This window comes from Plodia interpunctella, chromosome 15 (assembly GCF_027563975.2).
Source record: "Plodia interpunctella isolate USDA-ARS_2022_Savannah chromosome 15, ilPloInte3.2, whole genome shotgun sequence".
NCBI lineage: Eukaryota > Metazoa > Arthropoda > Insecta > Lepidoptera > Pyralidae > Plodia > Plodia interpunctella.
The window spans coordinates 2025941-2041364 of NC_071308.1; the positions used below are offsets into that span (position 1 = coordinate 2025941).

The following is a 15424-nucleotide window of genomic DNA, read 5'->3' on the forward strand; positions in this document are numbered from 1 at the left end:
TTCCACATTTTGGATGGCTATAATAATTTTTCAAGGTTGTCACGAGTGTGAGAGGAACACAGATATATAAAAACATGAGAGGAACAAATTTAAAGCATGTGCTAAAAATAAAAATTTAATTATAATGATATTATAATTTATTTGATAACTGATACAGACAAAACTATTTAACTATGTATATCCTATTTTATTTTTTAATTCATTAGCATACATATCAAGCCGAGCGGTCATTCCGAAACCCCAGTGATCTTTAACTTGTCTGCATAAGTTTAAATCTAATTCTGCCATAAGTAGGCCATCTTTAACCCTTGAAAGGCTTGGAGTTCTGCATCCGTTCGGAGCTGTTACGTAGCTAGATCCATAATAGGTTCTACAAATCTTTTTTTCCTCATCATCTTTGATAACGGTGAAACTTTCAGATCCAACTCTGTTCACGCCAGCCGTGAAGTAACTATTAGCCACAGCAGCATTTCGAGCTTCAATGCCCCAAAAGGACTCTCCGAATTCCGCTATAGTAGCAGCAGGGTTAAATACAACTTCGGCTCCATTTAGACCGAACATCAACCAGTTTAGCGCTTGATGACGTCCATAGCAAATGTTTATAGCAAATTTAGCGTACCTGGTCTCAAACACCGCATGTCCAGTATTCCCAGGTTCGTAGTAACCTGCTTCACTGAAGCTGCCAATACTGGGCAAATGGTTTTTACGATGTTTTCCCAAAAAGGTCCCTGTGTCATCAATAACCACAGCAGTATTCCACATCACACCACTGTCATCACGTTCAAATATTGGTGATATGATTACCATTCCATATTTTTTCGCTAGAGGTGCAAGGAATTTTGTGCTCGGTCCATTGGTGGGAGACTCGATGAATTCGTCCCATTGTTTTTTTTCTCCAGTGCAAAGGAAGAATGGACTGGACCACGCCTCTTGGAGGCAAAGTATTTGTACACCTTCAGAGGCCGCAATGTCTATTAATTCTCCAATCTTTTTGAAAATTGCCTCTCTTTGCTCGTTCGCTGGTTTATTCGTGGGTAAAACAATGGAATGTTGTACTAACCCAATCTTTAAAATCCTTGGATTCCTAGTTTCTTCCTTAGCCGCGGCGAAAGCGTACGCCTGTACTTGAAAGTTGTTTTTCTCACTTGCACTCACTGCTGTAGTTTCTTTTAATTTTACTTCATTGTGGTCTTCACGCCCGTAATGTATTTTATTAAATTGTCTTAACTGTTCGGGACTTAGATTTTTCTGGATCATTTCGTCAAAGTATACTTCTGCGGCTGGTTCCATTTTGTTTACTGTGGGCGAATGATAAAACTGGTTATTAATATCGTCGTAGTGTCCACACTCAAATGTTATCTCGGCAGATATAACATTAGGTACCTAATGTTATGTCAGTTTTGTTTATTTATTCGTAGGTAACCATATCTATGTACTAATATTATAAATGCATAAGTCTCTCTGTCTGTCTATCCGTATTACGACCCTATTGTCATTCAATTGTTTTTATCATTTCCGTATATTTTTTGTTTTTATATTAGGATCGAAGGGTAGGTACTTAAATATGCAACAATGTGATTTATTATAAATTTCCAGTAGTATAGTAAAAACTTTGGAAGAAATATTGGATGCTTTTATAGGAAAATATTTACACATTCTCAATCCCAACCATAATATGAAAGTGAATGTGGGTTTGTTTTTACCTAGTCTCTTCACGTTTTATCTAGACGGCTACGAGTTACGGGCAATCTTCTTGAAACTTTGCGTAAGTATATACTTAAGGTATAAAAAGGTACAATTTTTAAGGTGCCTCTGTCACATCTGAGCTGAGCATTTTCCCATTTGCTTCAGGGTCAGGGTCTGATCCTACCTAAATAAAAAGGCTTTAGATCTTACCTATGCCTGGGGGTAAACTCGGCTAGGGGTACCTAAACCCAATCTATTATCCACATAATGATATCAAAATTGCGTAATATAGTTCTTTATCAAATAAGAAACATGTTATTGACATAAAAGGCACGCGCGTCTATATTTGGATATGTACAGTCGACTACATGTTAAGTTAGTATATGGACCTTATGCAGTGGTGGTAAGGCCAATTTGCAATGAATTGATATACCTAGTGACTGTGCATTAAATATACATTAAATAAGGAAATTCGCACTCGTATGATATTAGCTCGTCTGTTTGATCAATATTGTCAAACAAAGACACTTTTTAGCAACAATTTAGACGATGGTTATTTTCTTACACAACTTCCCAAAAAAGGGAGTGTAATGTTTTGAGTATTGATTTATGCGGTTTTATTCCAACAAAATACAATAATCATTAAATTGATTTGTTAAGAATATTTTAAGTGACGGAACATTAGATAGATAGATCATTTATTCCTTAGAACATGGTGATACAGAGTTGTTAAAAGTGTAAGGTACACCAACCATATTCTGCCTATTAGACGTAGGAATGTTAAGTTGATATATACATGAGAAATTTATATTAGCGTAGGCACGTATCATCTGCCTTATATATAGTAACATTTCATAATTTTATACATTTAGTCAACATTAATAACCGTCATAATTAGATTCAAATGTGTATTATGTAATCTAATATGACATATAGCTTTTTAAATATATATTTTTATGTTTATTATATACTATTAAAACAAACAATCTACACGTCGCTATTTATGGCGTCAATGTAGGCAGGTTGCCCGTAATAAATTCTCGAATGATCTCTGTCTGCATGCATATTAATGTAATTTATTGGTATTATGCAATAGCAAATATGTTTATGCAGGGCTCTGTAGGTCTGTTAAGTACTTACCTAAGTACAGATTGTCGTAGTATATCGAAGAGTACGACGAGTTTTGTACATTTAGCTTTTTACTTATACATATTTTTTTTTGTGTGACAATTTTCAATAATTATTGGAAATACAATTTTTATCTTATTTATTCATTCAAATTTTGACATTTTTAATAATGATGTAAATTCGTCCTCCTAATTTTTAATATATGTATAAGACATATATTTGTTAATTGACGTCCTTGAAGTTTGTTGGACCGCTTCTTCTTCACCTGCGCTTTGGAAGTCGGCAGTAGACTTAGTTTAAGTATTTTTTTGACGTCAATAAGTGATGTATATCATCCTAAATCGAATAAAGAATTTTTAATTTGAATTTGAAGAACATACCTACCTAGGTAATTTACAAATTTACGTTATACCAAACGCTATATAGGCTATATCAAAAACTCGGTCTAAGGTCCGGATTCTTTCCTGACCGATTCAAATAAGTATTGTTTTTTTACTTAGTAAAAAAAAAATTAATTTTTTTTTTTCATGTTCTTTCTATTACCATAGATTATATTATACTTCCAGTACTATTACCATGGAATTAGTAGGCGGAGTACCTACTAATTCCATGACTATTACATTAATACCTACAGAAGATTAATGACATTCGTTAGTACTTAAATGAGCATTCAATTTCACAGTAATTTAATTTTTCATTATACTCACCAATAGACGTTGTATCCACGCCCTTAGGTACATTTCACCGGTCACGTAAGCCACGTCCAGATGAGCTAATATTTTCTTTCTCGGATATTGTCTCAAACGCTATCGAAGGCCGAAGGTCGTCAGGATCGTACCACACAGATAAACAACCGCTTACTGCATTAATAAAACACCTATTTAAACCCGCGATCGATCGGCCAAGACCAGTCGCTGCCGGTTCGCCAAGCTACCCAACCATGGAAAACGAAACTCCGAGCCTTGAAGCCATTATTAACAATAATCTTAACGGGCGCGACTTAGAGGAATTCAATAGAATTTACTATGGCAGGAAGAACAATCTTGAAGTTAAACTTAAGGAAACTTCCTTAGCAGCAGCCAAAGAAGCGAACTTTGAAGTCGTTGCTTATGAATTCCCGGCGAAGAAGGAGCAAACTAGACCGCCAAGAATTGTCAAAATCGGCGTCATCCAACATTCTATCGCTATACCCACCGACCGTCCAATCAATGAGCAGAAGAGAGCCATTTTAGACAAAGTCAAGAAGATCATCGATGTAGCCGGTCAGGAGGGAGTGAACGTCATCTGTTTCCAAGAGTTATGGAACATGCCCTTCGCATTCTGTACCAGGGAGAAGCAGCCGTGGTGCGAATTCGCCGAATCTGCCGAAAATGGTGAAACTACAAGGTTTTTGAGTGAACTTGCAGCTAAATACGGCATGGTTTTTGTATCTTCCATTTTGGAGAGAGACGAAAAGCATTCTGAAATATTGTGGAACACAACAGTGGTAATTAGCGATTCTGGCAACGTTATTGGCAAGCACAGGAAGAATCATATCCCAAGGGTTGGAGATTTCAACGAATCGAACTACTATATGGAAGGAAACACTGGGCATCCTGTGTTCGAGACGCGATTTGGGAAGATCGGAGTGAGTATTTGTTTCGATCGTCATCACGTCCTTAATTGGTTGATGTTTGGGTTGAACGGAGCGGACATTGTCTTCAACCCTTCAGCGACGATCGCAGCAGAGGCTGGCAGTGAATACATGTGGGACATCGAGGCCAGGAACGCTGCTATCACGAATTGCTATTTCACGGCGGCGATCAATAGGGTTGGATATGAGCATTTCCCTAATGAGTTCACGTCTGCTGATGGGAAGCCGGCTCATAACGACTTAGGTTTATTCTATGGGTCGAGTTACATTTGTGGTCCCGATGGAATGAGATGTCCAGGGCTGTCTCGCACTCGGGACGGTCTTCTGATTGGCGTTCTGGACTTGAACATGAACAGACAGATAAGGGATCGTCGTTGCTACTATATGACGCAGCGGCTAGATATGTATGTAAATAGTCTGAGCAAGGTATTGGACCTGGATTACAAGCCACAGGTCATCCGTGAGCACGAAAGCGAGAAGTGAATCATTGAATTGTGTACCAACTCAATCTGTGTGATTTGTCCCTCATCCTTATATATATATTAACTGGATTTATTTTATGAACGATATATTTTAAGAAAGAGCAATAAAAACGTTTATTTCAATTTCAATTTTAATTTATATTAGCTTTTCCATCCAAGTTCATAGGTATAGCGGATATCTTACATACTTTTTTTTAACCTTTTGATGACATGTCCCATTGCTGGGGCAAAGGTCTTCCCATTATTTACACCCACCTGGATCCAAGGCAAAGTCTGGCCATTCTTTTATAAATTTGTTAAGGTCATGCCGCCATCTTCTTCTGTTTCTGCCTCCCTCTCCGGCCCTCATGTACCGTGGTGACAATTTTTTCTCGCCGCATGCGACAGACGTATAACACCCCGTTCCATTTCAGCCTACATCCTGAATTAATGTTGAGAGCGTATCTTGATATTCCCGACTTTGTCTATCAGATGGAGACGCGATATGTGTAGAGTTCTATTGCTCGTTGGGACACCCTGAGTCTGGACTTTTTAGCTTTGGTAAAAGACCGTGGCTGTGCACATATTTCAAGATGAAATAGGTACTTGCATACATGAAAATTAAATGTTTATTTATATTTTATTACTAGTGATAAATTTGTTGAAGGCAAAATACAGGTAATTAATAGAATAGTTGTGATATATTTAATTGTGTGTGCTTATTTTGGGATAGATGTTTATAATTTAATGATAATCGAGTTGATGCGTCAAAATCCGTTAGCCGTGAAAAACAGACAGACAGAATGGAAGTATTGATACCTTTTAAAGAACAATGAAATTAGTAAGTATTGTCATTTAATTTTAATGATAATATACTCGCGTAAGACCACACAAGTCTTAATTAACGATATGGTTGTATCGGTATCAGCATCATAAATTAACTGTTGTTATTTTGAAAACTAGGCGGTGATTAAATCATTATCAGAAGCAATTATGATAAATGCACTTTAGAGGAAACATAAAATAGACGCTTGCTTGACGCGTATCGTTATTTATTGTATTACGTAACACGAAATACGAGAAAAGCTTGATAGAAGTTTATTTTTAAATCTATTATTTTTTCTATATTTCGTATTTTATACAGGTATTTTAATACAATAATTTAATTCAATTGTGGCTCCCTCCTTAGAATAGAACCACTCCGTACCACGTATCCCCTGGATTACGTACTACACGACAAAAAAATAAAAAGTCTTGACACCTGGTAGGCAACAACAGCACCTCCAAAGAGGGTTGACGCAAGGCATTACAGTAAAACCACAGTAGAGTCTTTAACTATAAAGCTAGCTTATTATTTAATATATATTTAATATATTAGCTTTAACTATAAATTTCCCCAACACGTAGTTGGACGAATTATTGTTTATCTGTTTTATCTATCGACATTATATATGTACAATATTTTTGTGCAGTTGTGTGATAAATTTTAGATAACTGTCCTTATGGATGTTGAAATTATTTCTGAAATCTCGTTTTGATTTTATAAACAAAACCATTTAGATAGGTGAGTTCGATTCGGCTTGACCCTGCTGCAGACCAAAATATATTAATTAATTTAGCGGCCCGTCCCGGCATCGCTGGGGCAAAATCATAATACCTATCTTATGGTGAAAACCGCATGAAAATCCGTGCCGTCGTTCTTAAGTGTATCGCGAACAGACAGACGCGGCAGGGGACTTTGATTTATAATATCTATATAAGGATAACTTAATATTTGTTTAAATTGAAAGATAAGCTTCTTTGTCATTAAAATAAATATTTACGATTTTTCCTCATAGCAGCAATATAATTTCAGACGCCTTTAGGCGATTTGAATAAAATCTGACACCAAACTCGATATGATGATATAATTTTTGTCAGTCAAGTAATTTGCTTTGCTCGTATTTTTTATTAATTATTATTTTTAATTACAACTTTATGGCTAATACAGATTTTCAGCGTACTTCAACAAACTCAGTATTTATATATCCGAGTCCGTATACATGGTAGGAAACTTTTTTTAAATGTTTATCCCAAAGACCAATGGGGGCGGAAATGGGGGGTGAAATTTGTATGACAACTGCACGCGGTACATTTTGACGCGGGTGGAGCAGGGGAGACAGCTGATAGCATATGTATATCTGGCATGCGTTACATGCTAAGTATGTAAATTCTTTGAGACGTGACACATAGGTAGGGAAAAAATGGGAAAAAGCGCTGAAAGCCAACGACACTTCCAAGTGTTATAATACCTCTGTAATTTTCTCACTTTGCCGTAAGATGTCGCTAATGTGTTGCTCTCTCAACTGTCGCTCCATCTAGCGGTAGACACTGCAAACTTATTAAATGGTGTACGGACGCCCTTATTCGTTTGGAGTTAAGAGTCGTTTTCGAAGCAATGGTGTGTAAGGAAGGTTTGTGTAGCCACTACTTTCTAGAGCACTTGAGTCGCAGCCCGTGACATCCATTACGATAATGATATCTTTGTTTTAGGGTTGGCACAACTAGAAAATGATGCATTCTCTATATTAGTTCTACTCTCTAAAATGTGATATTGTAATTACTTATACAACATACATAGATGGAATACGTGTCGTAGAAAGGTTCATCACATCTTCTCGTGGATGTCGTATAAGGCGACTATACAGCCTAGGCAGCTACTGATAGGCAACAAAAGCATTCCCAAGGGGGGTTGACGAAAGGCAGGCGTCCGGTTGTAAAATCACAGCGGAATCTTCAAAATTTTAAGGGTTTTTTTAACGCTGACGCCGGCCTTCGCGGCTGCACAACCCCGAACTCAACCGGGATAACATCCATGCAGAGATGAGATGAACATACATAGATGGAACTCTTTCATCGGCAAAGTTCGCCATTGGCTCGTCAAGTGGCTCCTTAATTTCTGTACATTTTTGTTATGTGAAATATGGTTATTTAAAACAAACAAACAACTTTGATGAGTGGTTTCGTCTTTGAATAGGATCAGTCCATATCCTTTCGTGGAAGTCATACAAGAACTGACAGTTGATAGGCAACAACAGTATTTACGAATAGGGTTGACGAGTGCTAGGCGGCCAGTAGTAAAATCACAGCAAGGCTTCGAGTCTTCGAGGCGCCACAGCTAAGAATTCCATGGGAGTAATATTATATTACCTAGTCTCTCTCTCACTCAGATGAGAGAGTAATATAATATTGTTAAACAAATATGTTTAAAAACAAGATTGTATGTTTTTTCATGGTGTCAACCCTGTGTATAACTGGGTTGCGTGTAGTGTCACTGGGAGGCGGAAGTCATGGGAGCACCCTGTAGATACGAAGTGTTATGTTGTATAGCCATCACTAATAGGTGAGAAATGTACAAAATTACATATTGTTGATGGTTTGTTTGTTGGTTTGTTGTTGTCTGTTACTAAGTACATACCTAAATAATGTTATTTTCCACAAATTTAGGCAGCGAGTCACGGATTAATAATTCCAGTAGTAAATTCGCGTAAACTGAAAAATTTATTCCAAAATAGATTTGATTGGTCTCTCTGTCATAAACATTATCTCAGGTTTGTTTTGCTCCGCGGGTAATTAGGGACATTACAATTTCTTACGAAAAAACATGGCAGCGCTTCCGTTTCCGGCTGACTTTTTAATTTTTCATTTACGGTTGGCGGTTTCAATTTTTCCTGTAATTTCTCATTAAACTTAGCTATACGTTTGCCCCAGGGAATATTTTAATGTAAATTAGCGGAAAAATGTAGACAATTATCATGGTGATTTATGTTTTGAACTCGGACATATTTTTAGATAAGTTATAATTAAGTTACGAATGCTAATTAGGTAGTGTTATTGTTACGATGACGTTTTTATATTGTTTTTTTTTAACATTGCTTTCCACGTGTTTTGGAGATATTTTTTAGCAGGTAATATTAAACAGTAAAAATATTTTATAAGTGATAAATGCTTAATTGTACAGTATCATCGCGGTTGAATTAATGTAGTTAAAGACCCCTTTTCAAACATACTTTTATTTTCAAAAATAAATTTTGAAAAAAAAAAAAAACGAAAATTTTTACACAAAAAAAAGGCGAAATAAAATAAAAATTTTACCGCCAGTCCTATTACCTTTGTCATGCCTTTGTCTATTCAGTTTCTTTTATCACGTAAAGTTCTTCGAAATTTAATTTTGGGACACGCAGGTGCGTTCCTTTCAATTTGGCGGCCATTTTTCTAAATTCTCGCCACGTTTGACAACTGTCGCCCCGTATCGTTTTGGTTAGGGATTCCGACAACGACAATAGTTCGGGAGCCGATTCCATCGACACATGCTCCATTTCATTTCCGTTGCACTCTGTCCGCACGGGTTTTTCAGACCATTGCAAAAAAGTTTAACTATTACACGAACTTGATTTGACCAAGAACAAGAAAATGAGTGGAGAGTCCTCAGTTATTTTTATATTTATGAATTAGCAAAATCAAAGCTTTTAATTAGCCTTAACGGCCTTTATGGTCAAATTTTAAATGATATAGTATTTCTCCATAAGCTATAATAATCTGATATTTCTGAACGCTGCTGTTAAGAAATGGCGAAAGAAACTAATTTAAAACAGTGCTTGTTCCTATCCTAACATGCCAAAAGGGCTACCCAATAAAAAGTCTTTAAGTTTATGTACACATTAAAAATAATTTTAATAAAAAAATAAAGATACAGAATTGCCAAAACGTTTTTTCGAAAACAAAATGGCTGTGTAAATTTATATCACAATCTCATTCCTTCTTGGAATTATCCAGCAGGAAAACTTATTTAATTCATGATTTCATAGTTTAAGTATATAACAAAATTACTATATTTCATAGGGATAAAATGAAATTGAAACAACTCGATTCATTTCTCTGTGATTCTACTCTTTCGCGGCAAATTGAAAAAGCACACTCGAAAACCCCTTTAGTGTAACATGAAGGCCACACAATAGCACCTACCCCACACGGCAGGGGGTACGTTTTATCGTTTTAAAAAATTGAAGGCACGGAAGCACCGCGCATGCAGCCTATTGTGAAATTTATAGTGCAAATTCAATTTTTGACATTAAAATATTTTCTATATTATCATGAAACATGTACAAAATTTCAATGTTGATCGAAGAAGTGATATTGCTTGTGTTTGATTATGTTTTATTATTGTACCTTTTGCTTAACTAGAGGTCCGTCCCGGCCTCGCTCGGGAAAAACCATAATAAATTATATTCTTTAAACCTTCCTCGTGAATCCCGCATTAAAATCCATTGCGTAGATTTAAGATCTAAGCCTATAAAAACCTATAAAACAGAAAGGCTTTGCGGCTTTGTTTTATACTATATGTACTATATTAGATATTGCCCGGGGCTTCGTTCCCGTGGGATTTTTGTGATAAAAAGCCTATAGCAATCTTGGATAATGTACCTTTTTAATGGTGAAAGAATTTTTGAAATCGGTTCAGTAGTTTCGGAGATTACCCGTCTCAAACATACAAACAAACTCACAAACGCTTATCTCTTATAATAATAGTATAGATATATATTAGTGATAGTGAAGCCCCTTTTCAGTTAATCCCATGTATCGAACTGTGATTTGTTCCTATATGTATATTTATTTATCTACTAAACCGTCGTATTATAAGATTACACAAGCAAAAACTTGCTGATTACGTCCTATTTTCTTATCAATCAAACAGTATAAATAAATAAATATATTAGGACGAATCACACAGAATGAGCTAGCCCCAAAGTAAGTTCGAGACTTGTGTTATGGGATACTAACTCAACGATACTATATTTTATGACAAATACATATATTGATAAATGTCCAAGACCCGGGTCAATCCGAAACAGATCATTTTCCATCATGACCCGACCGGGGCTCGAACCCGGGACCTCTCGGTTCAGTGGCAAGAACTTTACCACTGCGCCTTCCACTGGTACTTCCAATCCATTAAACTACTAACAAGGAGTGACGACATTAATTTGCAGTCGTTAATTCATTATTCACATGACACTAAGGCGCCTCGATACCTGAGTTGTTTTATCTATATTAGGTAAGTTGAACATTGAATATTTGATCTATATGTATATACATGAGTCTAGATTTAGTTATCATAAAGTAATGCCCGGCCTACACATCATAATTGTCTATAACGTATAATAAAACTGTAAGTGTGCTATGTCTGTACATAGGAGATATACAGAAAAATAAATATGGGGGCTCTTTGTGGGACTAATAGAAGCCAAAGCAATTGTCTTTTAGAATTTTTGTCTATCTGTCTGTCGATATGTTTGTTCGCGCATCACGCAAAAACTACAGGATAGAATTTGATGCGGTTTATTTTTTACGCTGACGCCTTCCATCTCGGCGCCGCAGCCCCATAATGCAACCGGGTCCTCGCAAGTAAGGTTAACTTCACTATAATAATAATAATAACCATGATCACCGTGTCATTGACCCCTGCGGCGACAGAGATCCATCACACTATATTATTGAATTACGCTCCCTAGACGCGGCCACCCATCCAATTACAGGCCTCCTAATTACTGCGCTTGACATAGAATATTCCAACCTTGGTAATATAAATCAAGCGCTGTATATTTTTTTATTGCAAATGTTAAAAGTCAGAATTCAAGGAATATTTGCATATTTTACAGTTAACTTGTTAAGTCAGTATAATTTTAATACAAGTTTTTATTTAATTTGCTCATTTGATTATTATACTGTGGTTAGGCTGTCTAAATATGTTTAAACAAAAAAAAGCGCTGCGTAAAATAAAGATACATGTCAGTATATAACAACGGCGGACTTATCACATATAGGGTCTCAATTTCCACAGAAATTTTCTCCGGATTTTGCCACTTTCCAGGTCTTCCAATGCGAATATGGAAAAATCTTGGGGAATTGATTTTATAATATAAACTATATATATAACATCAAAAATAAAAAAAACTCGCTATTTAATAAACAACAAGCTTACCTGTGGCGTTTCTCACGTAAATTTCTCAAGATGCAATATTATATTGTTTTTGTTAGACTTGGAATCAAGAAAAAAAAAATACAATATTGGCATAAAAAGAATGGAAAAGGCTGACGTAATGAATTAATATTAAAAATAGGAACAGTAAAAATCGTAATCAATAATAAAAAAAACGCAGTAAAAGCACAATTTGAACATCACATTACAGTTACTTATTCCATATATGTATAATACGTACGTGTATAAACTAATTCTTGCATAATGTATTTGACACATAAATCACCCAACATTTGCGGTACACTTTAATCGACCGAATTATTGTTTCATTCCATTGAATCTACTCGTTTATAATTGCTGCTACTTGACAGCGCAAATTCGTCATAATGTCAAGAAACAATCATACGAAAACAACATAGAAAACTTTATAGTCTACGCAATAAAGTTAATTTTGTTTCAAATCTGATGTAAAAGATCTGTGTTTGTAGGGTGGTGTATAGTTGATCACCCTCAAGGGTACCATACGTCATCGGAGGGCGGGAAACACGGACAGTTTAAATTTAGAACTGCACACGATCTATTTACAACTGGTGACGTCCCATTCTGCGTGTGGGAAACAAATGAAGCATTGATCACCAAAAAACAAAGAAAAGAAGGTACTTCTAATGGTACATATAAGTAAAAAAAAAGAAGGTACTTATGAAAACAAAACAGATTAATTAATAATTAAACAGATAATATAATAACAAAAATAGTATTTTCAGTCAGATATAGTTGGAAACGGCATAGCCAGATATTTATTCAGACGTCTAAAAACTTGAACGTCGTACGATCGACTAAGAAATCTAGTCTTACTAGATGATGAAACAGCATTCTCAAGGGGGGGTTGACTTCAGGTAGTAAAATTACACCCTAATGTTTACCACAGGCTTCGCGGCATCATATCCCCGAATGCAATCGGGATGTCGCGGGATGACACGTGCAGATGTGATATAAGTATTAAGTAAATAGTCATATTATTTCATTTTCATTATTTCATTTGGCTTAAAATTTACATTAATTGGAATTAGTTGACGAGGTCATCGACAATCGCCCAAACAACCCCTGGGACACAGGGCAAAAGGCCACGACATTTGTCTGAGGGTCATGCCCTTTGCAAACGACACTCCAGGGCTCCGCAAAAAGGGCAGATCCGTAAAACAGAACAAAAATAATAAAAATGTGTGGTCGCGTTACCTTGATGACATTTTGCCGCGGCCCGGGCTTTAATAACTATTGAAAGTTGTATACCGATTAATTTTAAGTATGACACTGACCTTCAAAATCTGCCGTGTTTTGAAGGTTAGTGTCATACATAAGAAGCGGTGGTGGTGTAATGGTTAAGACGCCCGCCTGTGGATCAAAAGGTCCCAGATTCGAATCCTACTCGTGCCACATGAGTTTGTATACTAATTTGACTCATGTATGGTAGTTTTCAACGACCACCACTTGCTTCCGGTGAAGGAAAACATCGTGAGGAAACCTGCACACTGTTTGATTCTTATTAACTTGTGTGTGAAATGGAGAAGGCAATGGCAAACCACTACATTAATCATGCCAAGAAAGTTGTTGTGTGTGTTTCATTCCACGTAATAACCGCGACCCTCAGCCATGAGGAATACGACTATGAAGAAGCCATACATAAGTACGTAGTTGGTTTCAAGTAAAAAAAACATGTAATGACTTTTGTTGTATTCATCACCTTTACTTCTGTGTTTTTGTATGAAAGAAATTGATTATTTGACAAACACATACAAATTTTTAGCTGATACCTTAAATAGGTTTATGTATGGTAACAAAATCGGCAAACATTTGGTAAGTGTACAAGTAAGTATAAATTAATATGTGTATAGTGTTCGTTGTACAAGTAAGTATAAATTAATATTGGGCTGACGGACGGCATTTGTGATTTTATATTAGTTAAGATTAAATTAAAGATTTTTCATTACGAACACGGTGATATAGGGAACTGCGAACTATATTGCTGCGATTGAATACGTGTGACAGAGAGGATTATTTTTATGAAATTTGGTACCTGATACCTTGCATATATTTATGGGTACTTTTATCCCGAAAGTACGCGATTCCCGTAGATCTCAAGTGAGAAATTTCTGAATTTTTACGAACGCTGGCGTGAGGTTGGGATTCCGCATCTTTCAACCGCTATTCGGATCAAACTTTGGATCAAACATACACTAATTTCCGAGTATGAAAAATTAAAAATAGCTTCTCATTAATTATACATTAATCATAATATAATATTACCTGAATGCAATAAAGCCTTTCAAACGTACAACGAATGGAGGTCTTAAAACCGCCATTTTCTTGTTAATCGTCTCAACATTTGTACACTCCGCAACAAAACGGGATTATCTTCATAAATTGCGATCTTATTATTGCCAGCCATCTCTTCCAGTCATTAACTTAAAATTTGAATTAAGAACACTGTAAAAGAACACAAGAATATCTTGACCTCTCATCCTCTACACGTATTCTATTTTGCTGTTAACATCAGATAGCTCTTGGATTTTTGGTTAATGAAACAAGAAGTGATATTTGGTTCAGTTAATTGCAATCTGAAAAGACTTTTATTGCTGTAATAATAAGGTTTATAATATATTGAATTGTGGTTGAAGTAACTCTTTTGATATCAAGGTTTACGGAACCCTTTGTGGGTTTTACAAAGGGATAATTATATGCACCTGTGACGGATCCAAGAAATAGGGGACATATGTATGGATTCGCTTATTTCATAATGTTGTGACGTTTTCATTTTTTCAAGTTTTCGTAGCGCAGCGTAGCACGGCTACGGTTTGGCTACGAAGCGCTACAACGTAGCTCGGCTCAGTCGCTCATCTATTTGAAATAATTTGAGTTGGTAACTAGGTACTTATTATATTGAAAAGTTTGATTGTAAAAGATGTCTTGGTGTTGCCATCATAAAAATAAAAGGCGGTCGTATATTTTAAATAAATAAATATATTAGGACATATAGGCGATCATACAGATTGAGCTAGTCCCAAAGTAAGCTCGAGACTTGTGTTATGGGATACTAATTCAACGATACTATATTTTATAACAAATACATATATAGATAAACAGCCAAGACCCGGGCCAATCAGAAAAATATCATTTTCCATCATGACCAGACCGGGAATCGAACCCGGGACCTCTCGGTTCAGTGGCAAGAACTATATCACTGCGCCACAGAGGTCGTCGAGGTTTTGAAAAGTCGTATATTTATTGATTTTTTCAGTCTGTCACTAAATATGATAGAGCTATTATAGACACAAGAAAAAGATTATTTTAGTCAACAAGGACGCTAAACGTCACTAAAATGTAGATAATGCAAAAAAAAGTTTTTGGAGAAGCTACTACGCCTAGGAAAAAAAACGTCTAAAAATATTTATACCATTATTGACAGATAAAAATGTCTTTCCCGGCTTTTTTCTATTGTAT

General features: G+C 35.9%; 2 protein-coding genes across 2 annotated transcripts; one reads left to right on the forward strand and one right to left on the reverse strand.

Annotated features, from left to right (window-relative positions):
• Window positions 1-114: 114 nt before the first annotated feature.
• On the reverse strand, window positions 115-3644 carry LOC128675877 (beta-ureidopropionase-like). The gene is made up of 2 exons (XM_053755617.2): window positions 3522-3644; window positions 115-1298 (listed from the first exon to the last, which is right to left on the reverse strand). The coding sequence occupies exon 2, from the start codon at window positions 1288-1290 to the stop codon at window positions 172-174; it is 1119 nt and encodes a 372-aa protein (XP_053611592.1). The 5' UTR covers window positions 1291-1298; window positions 3522-3644; the 3' UTR covers window positions 115-171.
• A 29-nt stretch (window positions 3645-3673) lies between these two features.
• On the forward strand, window positions 3674-5052 carry LOC128675876 (beta-ureidopropionase-like). Its single transcript, XM_053755616.2, has one exon. It carries the CDS (start codon window positions 3755-3757, stop codon window positions 4928-4930), a length of 1176 nt encoding a protein of 391 aa, XP_053611591.1. The 5' UTR covers window positions 3674-3754; the 3' UTR covers window positions 4931-5052.
• Window positions 5053-15424: the final 10372 nt, after the last annotated feature.

Coding starts and splice junctions, on each gene's coding strand:
- LOC128675877 (XM_053755617.2), bottom strand. CDS start 1,290: ATGGAACCAGCCGCAGAAGTATACTTTGACGAAATGATCCAGAAAAAT.
- LOC128675876 (XM_053755616.2), top strand. CDS start 3,755: ATGGAAAACGAAACTCCGAGCCTTGAAGCCATTATTAACAATAATCTT.